Genomic DNA, 21,008 nt, shown 5'->3' on the forward strand with positions numbered 1-21,008 from the left:
TGGACACTACATGTATCACATGTGAGATACACAGACCTAGCGATCCTCCCGAGCGCGGCGTCAGATCACAGTGATGTCCTGGACACTACATGTATCACATGTGAGATACACAGACCTAGCGGATCCTCCCGGGCGGAGCGTCAGATCACAGTGATGTCCTGGACACTACATGTATCACATGTGGGATACACAGACCTAGCGATCCTCCCGGGCGGGGCGTCAGACCACAGTGATGTCCTGGACACTACATGTATCACATGTGAGATACACAGAACTAGCGGATCCTCCCGGGCGGGGCGTCAGATCACAGTGATGTCCTGGACACTACATGCATCATATGTGAGATACACAGACCTAGCGATCCTCCCGGGCGGAGCGTCAGACCACAGTGATGTCCTGGACACTACATGTATCACATGTGAGATACACAGACCTAGCGATCCTCCCGGGCGGAGCGTCAGACCACAGTGATATCCTGGACACTACATGTATCATATGTGAGATACACAGACCTAGCGATCCTCCCGGGCGGGGCGTCAGACCACAGTGATGTCCTGGACACTACATGTATCACATGTGAGATACACAGACCTAGCGATCCTCCCGGGCGGAGCGTCAGATCACAGTGATGTCCTGGACACTACATGTATCACATGTGAGATACACAGACCTAGCGGATCCTCCCGGGCGGAGCGTCAGATCACAGTGATGTCCTGGACACTACATGTATCACATGTGGGATACACAGACCTAGCGATCCTCCCGGGCGGGGCGTCAGACCACAGTGATGTCCTGGACACTACATGTATCACATGTGAGATACACAGACCTAGCGGATCCTCCCGGGCGGAGCGTCAGATCACAGTGATGTCCTGGACACTACATGTATCACATGTGAGATGCACAGAACTAGCGGATCCTCCCGGGCGGGGCGTCAGATCACAGTGATGTCCTGGACACTACATGTATCACATGTGAGATACACAGACCTAGCGATCCTCCCGGGCGGAGCGTCAGACCACAGTGATGTCCTGGACACTACATGTATCACATGTGAGATACACAGACCTAGCGGATCCTCCCGGGCTGGGCGTCAGATCACAGTGATATCCTGGACACTACATGTATCACATGTGAGATACACAGACCTAACGATCCTCCCAGGCGGAGCGTCAGACCACAGTGATGTCCTGGACACTACATGTATCACATGTGAGATACACAGACCTAGCGATCCTCCCGGGCGGGGCGTCAGATCACAGTGATGTCCTGGACACTACATGTATCACATGTGAGATACACAGACCTAGCGGATCCTCCCGGGCCGGGCGTCAGATCACAGTGATATCCTGGACACTACATGTATCACATGTGAGATACACAGACCTAGCGATCCTCCCGTGTGGAGCGTCAGACCACAGTGATGTCCTGGACACTACATGTATCACATGTGAGATACACAGACCTAGCGATCCTCCCATGTGGGGCGTCAGACCACAGTGATGTCCTGGACACTACATGTATCACATGTGAGATACACAGACCTAGCGATCCTCCCGGGCGGAGCGTCAGACCACAGTGATGTCCTGAACACTACATGTATCATATGTGGGATACACAGACCTAGCGATCCTCTCAGGTGGGGCATCAGACCACAGTGATGTCCTGGACACTACATGTATCACATGTGAGATACACAGACCTAGTGATCCTCCGGTGTGGGGCGTCAGACCACAGTGATGTCCTGGACACATGTATCACATGTGGGATACACAGACCTAGCGATCCTCCCGTGTGGGGCGTCAGACCACAGTGATGTCCTGAACACTACATGTATCACATGAGAGATACAGAGACCTAGCGATCCTCCAGCGTGGGGCGTCAGACCACAGTGATGTCCTCGACAGTACATGTATCATATGTGAGATGCACAGACCTAGCGGATCCTCCCGGGCGGGGCGTCAGACCACAGTGATGTCCTGGACACTACATGTATCATATGTGAGATACACAGACCTAGTGATCCTCCGGTGTGGGGCGTCAGACCACAGTGATGTCCTGGACACTACATGTATCACATGAGAGATACAGAGACCTAGCGATCCTCCAGCGTGGGGCGTCAGACCACAGTGATGTCCTCGACAGTACATGTATCACATGTGGGATACACAGACCTAGCGATCCTCCCGTGTGGGGCGTCAGACCACAGTGATGTCCTGGACACTACATGTATCATATGTGAGATACACAGACCTAGTGATCCTCCGGTGTGGGGCGTCAGACCACAGTGATGTCCTGGACACTACATGTATCACATGTGGGATACACAGAACTAGCGGTATCCTCCCCGGCGGAGCGTCAGACCACAGTGATATCCTGGACACTACATGTATCATATGTGAGATACACAGACCTAGCGATCCTCCCGGGCGGGGCGTCAGACCACAGTGATGTCCTGGACACTACATGTATCACATGTGAGATACACAGACCTAGCGATCCTCCCGGGCGGAGCGTCAGATCACAGTGATGTCCTGAACACTACATGTATCATATGTGAGATGCACAGACCTAGCGGATCCTCCCGGGCGGAGCGTCAGACCACAGTGATGTCCTGGACACTACATGTATCACATGTGAGATACACAGACCTAGCGATCCTCCCGGGCGGAGCGTCAGATCACAGTGATGTCCTGAACACTACATGTATCATATGTGAGATGCACAGACCTAGCGGATCCTCCCGGGCGGGGCGTCAGACCACAGTGATGTCCTGGACACTACATGTATCACATGTGGGATACACAGACCTAGCGATCCTCCCGGGCGGAGCGTCAGATCACAGTGATGTCCTGAACACTACATGTATCATATGTGAGATGCACAGACCTAGCGGATCCTCCCGGGCGGGGCGTCAGACCACAGTGATGTCCTGGACACTACATGTATCACATGTGAGATACACAGACCTAGCGATCCTCCCGGGCGGGGCGTCAGATCACAGTGATGTCCTGGACACTACATGCATCATATGTGAGATACACAGACCTAGCGATCCTCCCGGGCGGAGCGTCAGACCACAGTGATGTCCTGGACACTACATGTATCACATGTGAGATACACAGACCTAGCGATCCTCCCGGGCGGGGCGTCAGACCACAGTGATGTCCTGGACACTACATGTATCACATGTGAGATACACAGACCTAGCGATCCTCCCGGGCGGAGCGTCAGACCACAGTGATGTCCTGAACACTACATGTATCACATGTGGGATACACAGACCTAGCGATCCTCCTGGGGGAGGGGGTGTCAGGTCCAATGGATGTCCCAGACACTACATGCATCACATACAGTGGCTTGTAAAAGTATTCACTCCTCTTGGCATTTTCCCACTTTTGCTACTTCACAAGCCGGAATTTCACAGTTTTTTGAGGGTTTGCATCAGTTCATATAAAGAACATGACTACAACTGTGAACATTTGGTTTCTTTTTATTGTGAAGCAAACAACAAATAGGACAAAATAACTGAAAGCTTCAGTGTGCATAAGTAATCACCCCCCTAAAAGTCAGTACTTTGTAGAGCCTCTTTTTGCGGCAATAACAGCTGCAAGTCGCTTTAGATAAATCTTTCTGAGCTTTCCACATCGGGCCACTGGGATTTTTGGCCATTCCTCAAGCCAAAACTGCTTCAGCTCCAATTTCACAGCATCCATCTCCCCCTCAACTTGGACCATTCTCCCTGTCCCTGCTGCCGAATAACATCACCACAGTGAAACATGGTGGTGGCAGCATCGTGCTGTGGGGATGTTTTTCGGTGTTCTTGGGGTGATGAGCTGTGTTGGTTTGGCACCAGGCATTTACCTTGGTGGCCAAAAAGTTACATTTTGGTCTCATCTGACCCCAGCACCTTCCTCCATACATTTGTGAAGTCTCCCACATGTCTATTGGCAAACTCAAAACGAGCCTTACAATTTTTGTGTGTATGTAAAGGCTTTTTTTCTGTCCACTCTTCCATAAAGGTCACCTCTATGGAGTGTACGACTTATTGTGGTTGTATGGACAGATACTCCAGTCTCTGCTTGGGAACTCTGCAGCTCCTTCAGGGTTACCTGTGGCCTCTGTGCTGCCTCTCTGATTAATGCCCTCCTTGCCCGGGCTGAGAGTTTTGGTGGGCGCCCTCTCTTGGAGAGAACATGGTACCACAACAAACCTGCCATTTGTTAATAATGGATTTGATAGTGCTCCGGGGGATCATCAGAGACTAGGATTTTTTTTTTGTTTAAATAACCCAACCCTGACTTGTACTTCTCAAGAACTTTGTCCCTGACAAGAGAGGTGAATACATATGCACATGCCAATTTTTAGTTATTTGGTCCCATAAATTTAATTTATGCCTATATTTTTCTCACTTCACTAACTTAGACCATTTAGCGCTGATGTATCACACACAAATCAGATTACAAAAATATTTATACACAGGTTGTAATGTAACAAAATAGGTGAAAAGCCAAGGGGGTGAATACTTTTACAAGCCACTGTATGTGAGATACACAAACTTAGCATTCCTCCCTCCCGGGCAGTGCGTCAAGTCACAGGGATGTCCCAGGCACGTAATGCATCACATATGTGAGACACACAGACCTACCGATCTTCCTGGGGAGGACATCAGAGCACAGGGATGTCCTAGACGCTACATGCTTCACATATATGAGGTTCACACACCTAGCAATCCTCCCGGGGGGGGCGTCAGGTCATGGGGATGTCCCAGGCATGTAATGCATCACTTATGTGAGACACATAGACCTACCGATCTTCCTGGGGAGGACATCAGAGCACAGGGATGTCCTAGAAGCTACATGCTTCACATATATGAGGTTCACACACCTAGCGATCCACCCACACCTAGCGATCTGCCCGGGCAGGGCGTCAGGTCACAGGGATGTCCCAGGCACGTAATGCATCACATATGTGAGACACATAGACCTACCGATCTTCCTGGGGAGGACATCAGAGCACAGGGATGTCCTAGACACTACATGCATCACATATGTGAGACACATAGACCTACCGATCTTCCTGGGGAGGACATCAGAACACAGGGATGTCCTAGACACTACATGCATCACATATGTGAGACACATAGACCTACTGATCTTCCTGTGGAGGACATCAGAGTACAGGGATGTCCTGGACACTACATGCATCACATATGTGAGGTTCCCACACCTAGCGATCCTCCCGGGCGGGGCGTCACGTCACGTCACAGGGATGTCCTGGATACTACACGCATCACATATGTGAGGTTCACACACCTAGCGATCCTCCTGGGGAGGACATCAGACCACGAGGATGTCCCGGACACTACATGCATCACATGTGTGAGACACATAGACCTAGCGATCCTCCCGGTCAGGGCGTCAGGTCACAGGGATGTCCCAGATACTACATACATCACATATGAGAGGTTCACACACCTAGCGATCCTCCTGGGGAAGGACATCAGACCACAGGGATGTCCCAGACACTACATGCATCACATATGTGAGGTTCACACACCTAGCGATCCTCCCGGGCGGGGCGTCAGGTCACAGGAATGTCCCGGATACTACATACATCACATATGTGAGATTCACACACCTAGCGATCCTCCCCGGCGGGGCGTCAGGTCACCTCACAGGGATATCCTGGATACTACATACATCACATATGTGAGGTTCACACACCTAGCGATCCTCCTGGGCGGGGCGTCCGGTCACAGGGATGTCCCGGATACTACATGCATCACATACGTGAGATTCACACACCTAGCGATCCTCCCCGGCGGGGCGTCAGGTCACCTCACAGGGATATCCTGGATACTACATACATCACATATGTGAGGTTCACACACCTAGCGATCCTCCCCGGCGGGGCGTCAGGTCACAGGGATGTCCCGGATACTACATGCATCACATATGTGAGGTTCACACACCTAGCGATCCTCCCGGGCGGGGCGTCACGTCACAGGAATGTCCCGGATACTACATGCATCACATATGTGAGGTTCACACACCTAGCGATCCTCCTGGGGAGGACATCAGAGCACAGGGATGTCCCAGGCACTACATCCATCACATATGTGAGGTTCACACACCTAGCGATCCTCCCGGGCGGGGCGTCAGGTCACAGGAATGTCCCGGACACTACATACATCACATATGTGAGATACACATACCTAGCGATCCTGCCGGGCGGGGCGTCAGGTCACAGGAATGTCCCGGATACTACATACATCACATATGTGAGATACACAGACCTAGCGATCCTCCTGGGCGGGGCGTCAGGTCACAGGAATGTCCCGGATACTACATGCATCACATATGTGAGACACATAGACCTACCGATCTTCCTGGGGAGGACATCAGAGCACAGGGATGTCCTAGACACTACATACATCACATATGTGAGATATACAGACCTAGCGATCCTCCTGGACAGGGCATCAGGTCACAGGAATGTCCCAGGCACGTAATGCATCACATGTGAGATACAAAGACCTACCGATCTTTCTGGGGAGGACATCAGAGCACAGGGATGTCCAAGACACTACATGCATCACATATGTGAGGTTCACACACCTAGCGATCCTTCTGGGCGGGGCGTCAGGTCACAGGAATGTCCCGGATACTACATACATCACATATGTGAGATACACAGACCTAGCGATCCTCCTGGGCGGGGCGTCAGGTCACAGGAATGTCCCGGATACTACATACATCACATATGTGAGATACACAGACCTAGCGATCCTCCTGGGGAGGACATCAGAGCACAGGGATGTCCCAGGCACTACATCCATCACATGTGAGACACATAGACATAGCGATCCTCCTGGGCGGGACGTCAGATCACCGGGACATCCTAGGTGTTACCTGTCCTTGTGCTGTATACATATATACATGTCAGTTAGATCTCCAGTGATTGATCAGTGGGAAATTATCAAGTTCCATGCAGAAACCAAACCACAAAGAAGGCGACATATGAACATTTGTGCTCAGAAAGTTTCAGCATTGTGAATCATCTGCAGATAAAGCATAGCGCAGGGGGGAGGCAGCGAGTGTGCGGTGGGCCTCATCCACCAAATACATCCTAGTATACGGGCGCGCCCTTCGCTGCCCTCTCCTGTGCGCCCACCCACCCTCCGCATTCCTTGTGTAAAGCTCTCACACGAGACAAGTCTGTGCAGCATGGACAGACAGCCCCTGATAATGTTGGCCATAATGGTGATCACCCAGAGAGGAAGACAAGTGGTTCTATGTAACACGCTAAGAAGGAGCTGAGGACATGACGACTGATGGGATCGTGTGCATGCAGCACGTGCCGTGACGCTGGGCTGTAATAACACAACAATTATAATGGTGGCCTCTGGACTCGGCTCCAGCACTATGAAAGAGTGTGTGTTTTGAGGGGAGATCAGTAAAACGCTGGGATCTTATACATTAAACGTTTGCTTGTCATTAGAAAAACCTTGCTGGCTTCTTCCAGAGACAGTGCCCCCCCCCTGTGCACAGGTTGTGTGGGGTACTGCATCTAGACTCTATGAAAGTGAATATTGCTGTGATGCAGCACTGCACACGACCTGCAGTCAGAAGAGCAATGCTATGGTAAGAAGGCAGCCATGTTTCCTAATCCTAGACAATTCTTGTGACAAGGCTTCCGGTGACCGGGTCATTCTGCGTGCGCCATGCCTTCCATCGGCCATGTCACCTATCTGTAACCCCATCTGCCTGTGCAGTTACACATGGAGCGGTCCGTGCTGGTGTCCGTGGCGGACAGTGTGTGCTCATCACTCCTGAAGACCATGAAGCGAAGCAGAGGAGAGTCTGCGCCCCTCCTCGCCTCATGCTAACCACATGCAAGTGTTTTCAGCCTCTTCCTTCCATTTAATCATTAAAAAATGAACTTTGACGTTATAATCTTACTGACATCACATTCAGATAAAGGGGAAACCAAGGAATGGATGATCCAAAGCCACCAGCTTCAAGGAGATCCCCCAGGGCTGGTATTCTACCGCTCAGGACGTCCACACATCGATGGCTTTACATCTCTTCCAGCAAACATACATAGGACCCCCTGTGGTGGTCATCGTTTACGAGCAGCACATGGTGACCATACTCTTTAACACAATCCCCTTTCTCAACAGGGAAGACCTACAGAAGGCAGCTCCACTGATCCCAGCCACCCCGGAGAGAAGTCTACCCCAGCAGCGGAAAGTTTAAGTATTGCTCAGCCAGTCCCCCAGCAGTAAGTCGGGTTGAGCTATGCTCTGCAGGTGTCCTGGTTGCAGAAAGGGAATTGCACAAGTGATCGGCCAGCCGTTCCCTGGAGACGGATTGGAGAGACACAGTCCATGGTTTACTTCATCAGGGCCAGTGAGATGTGGGATTTACTTCTGAAATGAAGAGAACAAAGTCACATGGTTTCATGAGCATCGACCTGTGGCCAGTCGAGCGGCTCAGCTCAGTCCTTGGATCTGCCCGTTCCCCCGGCTGCACCCTGCAAAAGTCCCTTCACCAAGAAGGTGCAGATGGTGGTGTTTCCTCAGCAGTGTCCTGGATTAAACAATCACTTGCAGTTTTTTTTTTTGCTTTTTTTTCTTTAGATTTTGCGACATCAGATTTTGTAAATTCTTTTTATTTCACTTGATTTATTTTAGAATCGTTGCTTCCCTCCTGCGAGGACCTCAGACAATGATTTGCATTTGTCAAAACTGAGCAGGTGGAAGTAGAAGAGACAGAGAAAGCGCGAAGAAGAGGAGAAACAGAGGAGTGCAGAGGAGACATCGAGAAGAGCCGCTGTTCCCATCGTGAACTGCTCCGGGCCCTGAGGAGAGAGGCAGACCACAAGTGTAAGCATCCAGAAAGCGAGATCACAGACAAGTACAAGAGAGAAGACAGAAACATGGTGGAAACGAGACATCAGACCCAAACGAGGCAACAACATCAGGCACAAACACCACGGGCAAAGGAGAAAGGAAAACTGCCACAGCGAGAAGTGCAAGAATGAACCGTCTGCCCGCAGAGAAGACTCCCCCTCCTGTACAGCGGCAGATCTCCTCTACAATCTGCCATGTGCCACCCAGATTTCAGCCAATGAATGCTCCATTATCCCTCAGACAAGTTCTCCGAAGCTGCAGACTCAAGCACTCACTATTGTGTACAATCAGATGGCAAGGAGAGGCCATGTTATCACCGTGCAAGGCTCGCTCTACAAAGATCCTTCTCATCGTGCGGTCACCACTAGCAGATATGCGCTGATGTCCCCAGAGCTGCCATTGTCAGACCCATGTGGAGCCACATTCGTCAGACCCACCCAGAGCAGACTTCATCAGACCCATGTGGAGTCACAATCGTCAGACCCACCCAGAGCCAACTTCATCAGAGCCATGTGGAGCCACAATCGTCAGACCCACCCAGAACCGACTTCATCAGACCCATTTGAAGCCACAATCGTCAGACCCACCCAGAGGCGACTTCATGAGACCCAGGTGGAACCACAATAGTCAGACCCATTTAGAGCGGACTTCATCAGACCCATGTAGAGAAGCCAACATCAGACCCACCCAGGACCAACTTCATCAGACCCAGGTGGAGCTACAATCGTCAGACCCACCCAAAGCTGACTTCATCAGACCCTGTGGAGCGGCAAAAGTCAGATCCACCTAGAACCGACTTCATCAGACCCAGATGGAGCGACAATTGTCAGACCCACCCAAAGCAGACTTCATCAGACCCATGTGGAGCCACAATCGTCAGACCCATCCGGAGCCGACTTGGTCAGACACACCCAAAGCCGACTTCATCAGACCCAGGTGGAGCTACAATCCTCAGACCCAGCGAAAGCAGACTTCATCATACCCAGGTAGAGCGACAATTGTCAGACTCGTCCAAAGCAGACTTCACCAGATCCACGTGGAGCGACAATAGTCAGACCCACCCAGAACAGACTTCATCAGACCCAGGTGGAGCCACAATTGTCAGACCCACCCAAAGCCGACTTCATCAGACTCAGATGGAGCCACAATCGTCAGACCCACCCAAAGCAGACTTCATCAGACCCAGGTGTAGCCACAATTGTCAGACCCACCCAAAGCCGACTTCATCAGACCCAGGTGGAGCCACAATCGTCAGACCCACCCAAAGCAGACTTCATCAGACCCAGGTGTAGCCACAATTGTCAGACCCACCCAAAGCCAACTTCATCAGACCCAGGTGGAGCCACAATTGTCAGACCCACCCAAAGCCAACTTCATCAGACCCAGGTGGGGATACAATCGTCAGACTCACCCAAAGCAGACTTCATAAGACCCATGTGGAGCGACAATAGTCAGACTCCAGTGGAGCCACAATCGTCAGACCCACCAAAAGCCAACTTCATCAGACCCAGGTGGAGCCACAATCGTCAGACTCACCCAAAGCCAACTTCATCAGACCCAGGTGGAGCCACAATCGTCACACCCACCCAAAGCACACTTCATCAGACCCAGGTGTAGCCACAATCGTCAGACCCACCCAAAGCAGACTTCATCAGACCCAGGTGGAGCCACAATCGTCCGACTCGCCCAAAACAGACTTCATAAGACCCATGTGGAGCGACAATAGTCAGACCCACCCAAAGCCGACTTCATCAGACTCAGATGGAGCCACAATCGTCAGACTCACCCAAAGCCAACTTCATCGGACCCAGGTGGAGCCACAATCGTCTGACTCACCCAAAGCAGACTTCATCAGACCCAGGTGGAGCCACAATCGTCCGACTCACCCAAAGGCGACTTCATGAGACCCAGGTGAAGTTACAGTCGTCAGACTCACCCAAAGCCGACTTCATAAGACCCATGTGGAGTGACAATAGTCAGACCCACCCAAAGCCGACTTCATCAGACCCAGGTGGAGCCATATTGTCAGACCAACCCAGAACCGACTTCATAAGACCCATGTGGAGCGACAATAGTCAGACCCACCCAAAGACGACTTCATCAGACCCTGGTGTAGCCACAATCGTCAGACCCATGTGGAACGACAATCGTCAGACCCACCCAGAGATAATTTCATCAGACCCATGTAGAGAAGCCAACATCAGACCCACCCAGAAACAATTTCATCAGACCCACGTAGAGCCACAATCATCAGACCCACGCAGAGGTGACAATCAGACCCATGTGGAGTCGCTAACATCAGACCCACCCAGAGGTGCCTTCATTAGAACCATGTGGAGCTGCCAACGTCAGACCCACCCAGAGGTGCCTTCATCAGACCCATGTGGAGCCACATTCGTCAGACCCACCTACAGCTGCCATTGTCAGAACCACCCAGAGCTGACTTCATCAGACCCATGTGGAGCCGCCAATGTCAGACGCACCCAAAGCCAACTTCATCATACCCACCCAGAGATAATTTCATCAGACCCACGCAGAGGTGACCATCAGACCCATGTGGAGCCGCTAACATCAGACCCACCCAGAGGTGCCTTCATTAGAACCATGTGGAGCCGCCAACGTCAGACCCACCCAGAGGTGCCTTCATCAGACCCATGTGGAGCCACATTCGTCAGACCCACCCACAGCTGCCATTGTCAGAACCACCCAGAGCTGACTTCATCAGACCCATGTGGAGCTACCAATGTCAGACCCACCCAGAACCCCAGTCAGACACACCCAGAACCACCACAGTCGTCAGACCCTTGCGGAGCCTCTATTGTCAAACCCACGCGGTGCTGGTGTTGCCAGACCAACACAAAGCCGTCACCACCTGACTTTCACATGCCCCAATATTAACACTCTATAAAGCCAAAAAATCTATAAGGGAACAGCAAATACAAAACTGAGATTGTTGGTGTAAAAGACATTGTGACCTGCAGGATGAAAAGCTCCCCAGAGATAAACGAGAAGTAGAAATGGCGCTGATCAGATGATCGGTGATCCTTGGTGATGGTGCAGTGCATGCGGGATGCAGCAGATGACCGGAGGAGGTCGGAAGCTTCTCATCCATGGGGCAGGGTCATTTATTAAGACCCCCTTTACATTTCACGCCTGACTTCTGCCGTTACCTTAGTGAACCACTAGCTGCCTAATTAATCCAGTGTTTGTCAATTGACCGCAATTCAGGTTAAGGTCGAAGCAGTGTCTATGAGCTGCTAATTATGGGTAGACAAAAGCAGGCTGAAAGGGTTAAATATTGGAGGATAGCTGCACAGGCCGATAATCCTACAATCAGCGCTATGCCAGTGCATGACCCAGGAATTGTCCACTCGCAGCTCAGGAGACCCTCCAACATATAGCATCAAAACCCCCCAAAAGGACAGACCCCTGTGCTCCATCCTGCAGAGCCCCAGGCCCCTCGGTAAAAGATTGTCTATGGGGTCTCGTGCTAAAAGACCTGAGACAGGAGGGAGCGGGTCATCTGATTGACCGCTGCAGACAGAGGTGGAGGTCCGCGGTGCCGGCTACAAAAGCCGCTAGACAACACCTAGAAGACTTTACAGACACTACTCTGATAATGGAGGGGGATGGGTCACAGCGGTACGGAGGGTAAACCCCATAGTCTGATAATGGAGGGGGATGGGTCACAGCGGTACGGAGGGTAAACCCCATAGTCTGATAATGGAGGGGGATGGGTCACAGGGGTACGGAGCGTAAACCCCATAGTCTGATAATGGAGGGGGATGGGTCACAGCGGTACGGAGCGTAAACCCCATAGCCTGATAATGGAGGGGGATGGGTCACAGCGGTACGGAGCGTAAACCCCATGGTCTGAAAATGGAGGGGGGTGGGTCACAGCGGTACAGAGCGTAAACCCCATAGTCTGATAATGGAGGGGGATGGGTCACAGCGGTACGGAGCGTAAACCCCATAGTCTGATAATGGAGGGGGGTGGGTCACAGTGGTACGGAGCGTAAAGGGCCCTGTGCTATTGCTTCTAGAGCAGCAGTATCTGGATGTATGGCACAGCTTAGATACAGCCGGCACACAGCTCAGATGCATGCATTCCTCTTAGGTGTGGCCGTGCAGGAGGAGACATGCACAAGTGAGCCGCACTCTGCCGGACGCAGCACAGTGAGATGATATCCAGAGAGGCCGAGAGCCGCAGCCGGTAATCAGCGCACGAGGATACAGAGACAGTAAGGACGCCATGACCCCTGGCCCCTACTCACCAGGTGGCCCCTACTCACCAGGGTGGCCCCTACTCACCAGGGTGGCCCCTACACTCCACTATATTAATCACCAGCTCATCAGGGGACAGTGGTCGTGTTATTGGTATTAGAAGCGGGCGAGCAGCTAGGCAGGAAGCCGGGGGAGCGGTAGCAATATGGTATACTAACCTTTAAGGGGGGTCAAGGCAGCTCTGCTTTCTTCTAAAAATCAAAAACATTGTTTATTAGGGTAACAGAAATGGCCATAAAAAATAGCCAGACACTCGCTACACAACTTCACAGACAACATTCCTCAGCTCCCTAAATGCCCAAGGCTTCATGACCACATCAATCAGGCTGTGTACAGCTGGATAGTAAGCAATGTGCTATCCCTGTCCGTCACAACTTCCTCTACTCTCATTTCTACAGGACACAGAAGACTAAAGGCCCCGGGAAGCACAGACGAGAGCCCCGAGCCCCCAGGAAGCACAGACGAGAGCCCCGAGCCCCCAGGAAGCACAGACGAGAGCCCCGAGCCCCCAGGAAGCACAGACGAGAGCCCCGAGCCCCCAGGAAGCACAGACGAGAGCCCCGAGCCCCCAGGAAGCACAGACGAGAGCCCCGAGCCCCCAGGAAGCACAGACGAGAGCCCCGAGCCCCCAGGAAGCACAGACGAGAGCCCCGAGCCCCCAGGAAGCACAGACGAGAGCCCCGAGCCCCCAGGAAGCACAGACGAGAGCCCCGAGCCCCCAGGAAGCACAGACGAGAGCCCCGAGCCCCCAGGAAGCACAGACGAGAGCCCCGAGCCCCCAGGAAGCACAGACGAGAGCCCCGAGCCCCCAGGAAGCACAGACGAGAGCCCCGAGCCCTCAGGAAGCACAGACGAGAGCCCCGAGCCCTCAGGAAGCACAGACGAGAGTCCCGAGCCCTCAGGAAGCACAGACGAGAGCCCCGAGCCCCCAGGAAGCACAGACGAGAGCCCCGAGCCCTCAGGAAGCACAGACGAGAGCCCCGAGCCCCCAGGAAGCACAGACGAGAGTCCCGAGCCCTCAGGAAGCACAGACGAGAGTCCCGAGCCCTCAGGAAGCACAGACGAGAGTCCAGAGCCCTCAGGAAGCACAGACGAGAGTCCCGAGCCCCCAGGAAGCACAGACGAGAGTCTCGAGCCCCCAGGAAGCACAGACGAGAGTCCCGAGCACCCAGGAAGAATAGACAAGTCCTGAGACTGGGCCTGCAGACAGGAGGGCGAGCAAACAAAGGTTAGAAAAGAAGGGGCAGAAAACAGGACTATGAGCAGAGTCAAGAACAAGACACCATGAAAAGCTGCGGAGATGGAGGATGAGTGCATGTCTGGCTGACACATGAGCAGGTTATATATGGTATGACCCATCCAGGTACCGGATCAGATACCATCACAGGCACATGAGGGGCAGTAACCACCTCCACAGAGAGGCACACAGAGGTCCAGACCGGGAACATTACAGCTCACACTCAGCGCACGGACAAGGGGCAGACACAAGACAGGGGGCAAGTGTACTGACCTTGTAGCAAAGGTGAACTGGTGGACTGGGATGTTTCTACAAATGGTAGGAGACATGAGGCAGGGGGATAAAAGGGGCGACGTTTACTCCACAGAAATATAGAAGACATCTAATCAAATCAGCCATAAAAAGGTTTAGCAAATCCTCCGATAGGTCTGGATATCGAGCTTCCACCGATGGGAACTTCTGCCATACTAATCTACAGTGATTACATGAGGTGTCAGGGGAAATCAGCAGCACAATCTTGTGTGTGGATGAGTGCGTGAATAGCATAGACCCCCAAGGTCAGGGGTGACCAGCCAGGAGCCCCCCCCCACGGTAATACTCCCTACAGTACCTAACCACAATGATACCAGGACCCAAAGTACATCATACACCCCCGAGGTCAGGGGTGACCAGCCAAGAGCCCCCCCATAGTAATGCTCCCTACAGTACCCAACCACAATGATACCAGGACCCAAAGTACATCATACACCCCCGACGACCGGGGTGACCAGCCAAGAGCCCCCCCATAGTAATACTCCCTACAGTACCTAACCACAATGATACCAGGACCCAAAGTACATCATACACCCCCGAGGTCAGGGGTGACCAGCCAAGAGCCCCCCCATAGTAATGCTCCCTACAGTACCTAACCACAATGATACCAAGACCCAAAGTACATCATACACCCCCGACGACCGGGGTGACCAGCCAAGAGCCCCCCCATAGTAATACTCCCTACAGTACCTAACCACAATGATACCAAGACCCAAAGTACATCATACACCCCCGAGGTCAGGGGTGACCAGCCAGGAGCCCCCCCATAGTAATGCTCCCTACAGTACCTAACCACAATGATACCAAGACCCAAAGTACATCATACACCCCCGAAGTCAGGGGTGACCAGCCAGGAGCCCCCCCACGGTAATACTCCCTACAGTACCTAACCACAATGATACCAGGACCCAAAGTACATCATACACCCCCGAGGTCAGGGGTGACCAGCCAAGAGCCCACCCATAGTAATGCTCCCTACAGTACCCAACCACAATGATACCAAGACCCAAAGTACATCATACACCCCTGAGGTCAGGGGTGACCAGCCAAGAGCCCCCCCACGATAATACTCCCTACAGTACCCAACCACAATGATACCAGGACCCAAAGTACATCATACACTCCCGACGTCAGGGGTGACCAGCCAAGAGCCCCCCCATAGTAATGCTCCCTACAGTACCCAACCACAATGATATCAGGACCCAAAGTACATCATACACCCCTGACGTCAGGGGTGACCAGCCAAGAGCCCCCCCATAGTAATGCTCCCTACAGTACCCAACCACAATGATACCAGGACCCAAAGTACATCATACACCCCCGAGGTGAGGGGTGACCATCCAAGAGACCCCCATAGTAATGCTCCCTACAGTACCCAACCACAATGATACCAGGACCCAAAGTACATCATACACCCCCGAGGTCAGGGGTGACCAGCCAAGAGCCCCCCCATAGTAATGCTCCCTACAGTACCCAACCACAATGATACCAAGACCCAAAGTACATCATACACTCCCGAGGTCAGGGGTGACCAGCCAAGAGCCCCCCCATAGTAATGCTCCCTACAGTACCCAACCACAATGATACCAAGACCCAAAGTACATCATACACTCCCGAGGTGAGGGGTGACCAGTCAAGAGCCCCCCCATAGTAATGCTCCCTACAGTACCCAACCACAATGATACCAGGACCCAAAGTACATCATACACTCTCGAGGTCAGGGATGACCAGCCAAGAGCCCCCCCCATAGCAATGCTCCCTACAGTACCCAACCACAATGATACCAGGACCCAAAGTACATCATACACCCCCGAGGTCAGGGGTGACCAGCCAAGAGCCCCCCCATAGTAATGCTCCCTACAGTACCTAACCACAATGATACCAAGACCCAAAGTACTTCATACACCCCCGAGGTCAGGGGTGACCAGCCAAGAGCCCCCCCATAGTAATGCTCCCTACAGTACCCAACCACAATGATACCAGGACCCAAAGTACTTCATACACCCCCGAGGTCAGGGGTGACCAGCCAAGAGCCCCCTCATAGTAATGCTCCCTACAGTACCCAACCACAATGATACCAGGACCCAAAGTACATCATACACCCCCGAGGTCAGGGGTGACCAGCCAAGAGACCTCCATAGTAATGCTCCCTACAGTACCTAACCACAATGATACCAAGACCCAAAGTACATCATACACCCCCGAGGTCAGGGGTGACCAGCCAAGAGCCCACCCATAGTAATGCTCCCTACAGTACCCAACCACGATACCAAGATCCAAAGTACATCATACACCCCCGAGGTCAGGGGTGACCATCCAAGAGACCCCCATAGTAATGCTCCCTACAGTACCTAACCACAATGATACCAAGATCCAAAGTACATCATACACCCCGAGGTGAGGGGTGACCAGCCAAGAGCCCCCCCATAGTAATGCTCCCTACAGTACCCAACCACAATGATACCAAGATCCAAAGTACATCATACACCCCCGAGGTCAGGGGTGACCAGCCAAGAGCCCCCCCATAGTAATGCTCCCTACAGTACCCAACCACAATGATACCAAGATCCAAAGTACATCATACACCCCGAGGTGAGGGGTGACCAGCCAAGAGCCCTCCCATAGTAATGCTCCCTACAGTACCCAACCACAATGATACCAAGACCCAAAGTACATCATACACCCCCGAGGTCAGGGGTGACCAGCCAAGAGCCCCCCCATAGTAATGCTCCCTACAGTACCTAACCACAATGATACCAGGACCCAAAGTACATCATACACCCCGAGGTGAGGGGTGACCAGCCAAGAGCCCCCCCATAGTAATGCTCCCTACAGTACCCAACCACAATGATACCAAGATCCAAAGTACATCATACACCCCCGAGGTCAGGGGTGACCATCCAAGAGACCCCCATAGTAATGCTCCCTACAGTACCCAACCACAATGATACCAGGACCCAAAGTACATCATACACCCCGAGGTGAGGGGTGACCAGCCAAGAGCCCCCCCATAGTAATGCTCCCTACAGTACCCAACCACAATGATACCAGGACCCAAAGTACATCATACACCCCGAGGTCAGGGGTGACCAGCCAAGAACCCCCCCATAGTAATGCTCCCTACAGTACCCAACCACAATGATACTAGGACCCAAAGTACATCATACACCCCCGAGGTCAGGGGTGACCAGCCAAGAGCACCCTCATAGTAATGCTCCCTACAGTACCCAACCACAATGATACCAGGACCCAAAGTACATCATACACCCCGAGGTGAGGGGTGACCAGCCAAGAGCCCCCCCATAGTAATGCTCCCTACAGTACATCATACACCCCCGAGGTCAGGGGTGACCAGCCAGGAGCCCCCCCATAGTAATGCTCCCTACAGTACCCAACCACAATGATACCAGTATCGGAAGCAGAGAGGCTAATAATGACAAACACATGAGATCTTTGTGCTGAGAACATGGGGTTCTCCCAATATCACCGGGGAACAATAGGTCCTGTTCACATTTGCTGCAGCCACATGACTGATATGATGGGGAGCAGTTACTAATACACTCAGTAATGAGGGACCGCGCCTGTCCCCCTCCGCACCCCACAACCTGGCAGACGGCGAGCGACCGGCCTTCAGCCCCCCGAGACCGGGCACAGAATACACCACAGACGAGGAAGCAGACACACACGGGTTCATCAGGTCTAAGCACGGGGATGAATTACTCCATTATCCCGGATTTCTCCGGAAAACCTCTATTATCTCCCGCTCCTCTGGGCCCTGACGAAACCTCGCGGGCGAAACCGGCACTTCACAAGGCCGGGCAATGGCACCGTGTGCAGACAGTCCTTCAAGCACCACTGGAAAAAATGCTTGCTAGCTTCTGCGTCTTCCAGCAGCACATGAGCAACGGCGGCCTCTCAAGGATCACAGGAGGTCTGCTATCTCGGAGATCGCTTACAGGGTGTTCAGCATGCAGTGCGCCCCCCGTCCAGCATGCAGTGCGCCCCCCCGTCCAGCACGGGACTTACCAAAGAGAATGACGCTGGCATTGCTGTGTCCCAACCGGTTCATGGCCACACACGTGTAGTTCCCATAATCTTGTTCAGAAACATTGAAGAACGTGACACGGGAAAACGTCTCCCTGTTCTCCACCTTCACTCCTTTCCTGGAGTCACTCAGCCTGCAAAGAAACAGTCCCTCATTATTAATAAGACAGACAACTGGAATCGTCTCAGCCCATATTCTTCTACTCTACGCCCCGCCCCCCCCCGGCACTAGTGCGCCTCCGCCCCGCCCCCCCAGCCCTAGTGCGCCTCCGCCCCCCGGCCCTAGTGCGCCTCCACCCCCCGGCCCTAGTGCGCCTCCGCCCCGCCCTCCCAGCCCTAGTGCGCCTCCGCCCCGCTCTCCCAGCCCTAGTGCGCCTCCGCCCCCCCGGCCCTAGTGCGCCTCCGCCCCCCCGGCCCTAGTGCGCCTCCGCCCCGCCCCCCGGCCCTAGTGCGCCTCCGCCCCGCCCTCCCAGCCCTAGTGCGCCTCCGCCCCCTGGCCCTAGTGCGCCCCCACCCCGCCCCCCCAGCCCTAGTGCGCCTCCGCCCCCTGGCCCTAGTGCGCCTTCGCCCCGCCCTCCCAGCCCTAGTGTGCCTCCACCCCACCCCCCGGCCCTAGTGCGCCTCCGCCCCACCCCGCCCCCCCAGCACTAGTGCGCCTCCGCCCCGCCCCCCCAGCACTAGTGCGCCTCCGCCCCGCCCTCCTCCCAGCCCTAGTGCGCCTCCGCCCCCCCGGCCCTAGTGCGCCTCCGCCCCACCCCCCGGCCCTAGTGCGCCTCCGCCCCGCCCTCCCAGCCCTAGTGCGCCTCCGCTCCACCCCCCGGCCCTAGTGCGCCTCTGCCCCGCCCTCCCAGCCCTAGTGCGCCTCTGCCCCGCCCTCCCAGCCCTAGTGCGCCTCCGCCCCACCCCCCGGCCCTAGTGCGCCTCCGCCCCCCCCCCCGCCCCCACCAGCACTAGTGCGCCTCCGCCCCACCCCGCCCCCCCAAGCACTAGTGCGCCTCCGCCCCGCCCTCCCAGCCCTAGTGCGCCTCCGCCCTCCGGCCCTAGTGCGCCTCCGCCCCGCCCTCCCGGCCCTAGTGCAGGAGGGCAAAGGGGAAAGGCACAGGAGCGGGAGAGCAAAGGGGAAAGGCACAGGAGTGGGAGGGTTGGATGGATGCAACTGTTTCATTGCACCGCTCTGTCTTTAATGAGCGAAGCAGCAGTCTATAGGAGGACTACCACTTCACTACTACTCTCATTAGAGTTGTGCCTGACCGTCACAGCTCCACCAGGTGAGTAGATTCTGCTACTCTCCCATGTTTCTTATTGCCAGGACTTCACCATGGAGACCCCTATCATTGTGCAACTCAATCCTGCACTTCACCATCTTGGGACTCTGCGCAATTTTAATACAATATCACCACTGGTCCCTAGGAAACAGCTTTGACAAAATTCACACCTCTTGTCTTCCTTGTACCAGAGGAATTCAGCGGCAGGGACGGCCAGAGCATCGCACTGCAGGATTCCATGATGTCCCAATGGGACCCCAATATTCCGTGCATCTAAAATATAAGGTGGATCTGCAAAAAAAAAGGCAATCGTCAATAGCAAAAAAGTAACAAGGGATGAATCGTCCAAGTATCGCAGTCCAATCGCACGGAAGATGGCGCAGAGATGACGGAAGGCGGCGGGGCAGGGAAGGCGGCGGGGCAGGGAAGGCGGCGGGGCAGGGAAGGCGGCGGGGCAGGGAAGGCGGCGAGGCAGGGAAGGCGGCGGGGCAGGGAAGCGCAGACAGGTCGAGCCGAGGACACATCTCAGGGAGTGGCGCTGAACCACACGTGGAAAGCAAGAAATGACCAGCCTTAGGCCATGTTCACACTGGCGTAAAATACGGAGTAATGCAATGTGAGAAACATCCGACAGTGACCAATGTTACCCAATGAGGTCACGCTGATCTGTGAGCTTCTCCTCAGCTCCAATCAGACAAGACTCGCCAATGCAAGTCAATGGGTGCGAGAAAGAAATGGAGGGGCACACGGACCATGAGTATACCGCCAGATATAGATAGATATATACATCTCAAAGGAAACTGACATTTCATCAGCCAAGTACAGCAACTCCCAGCCCGAACCCTCAGAATAAAACAGATAGATGACAGATAATAGAAAATAGATAACAGATAGTGTGAGGAGCTGCCCACTTACTAAAGACTATGATACTTTTCCAGGAACGGACCAC

The 21,008-nt window shown here is 53.7% G+C and overlaps 1 protein-coding gene across 11 annotated transcripts in view; it reads right to left on the bottom strand.

Moving 5' to 3' along the window:
• NTM (neurotrimin) overlaps positions 1-21,008 on the bottom strand; it is a 943,285-nt gene that overhangs the window by 33,898 nt on the left and 888,379 nt on the right. For 2 of the 11 annotated variants that reach the window (XM_073657483.1, XM_073657484.1), the window contains exons 6-10: positions 20,230-20,350; positions 18,777-18,928; positions 14,712-14,747; positions 13,360-13,392; positions 5,487-8,865 (exon numbers count right to left, since the gene is read on the bottom strand). In XM_073657483.1, the coding sequence (XP_073513584.1) occupies positions 8,747-8,865; positions 13,360-13,392; positions 14,712-14,747; positions 18,777-18,928; positions 20,230-20,350 (461 nt within the window). In that variant the 3' untranslated portion in view covers positions 5,487-8,746. Of the gene's footprint in view, positions 1-5,486; positions 8,866-13,359; positions 13,393-14,711; positions 14,748-18,776; positions 18,929-20,229; positions 20,351-21,008 lie in introns of those variants that run through there. The other 9 variants (XM_073657490.1, XM_073657487.1, XM_073657492.1 and 6 more) reach the window with 9 other exon arrangements.

The sequence above is a fragment of the Phyllobates terribilis genome, unplaced genomic scaffold (assembly GCF_046119375.1).
Source record: "Phyllobates terribilis strain yellow unplaced genomic scaffold, ASM4611937v1 Scaffold_12__6_contigs__length_324123572, whole genome shotgun sequence".
Taxonomy (NCBI): domain Eukaryota; kingdom Metazoa; phylum Chordata; class Amphibia; order Anura; family Dendrobatidae; genus Phyllobates; species Phyllobates terribilis.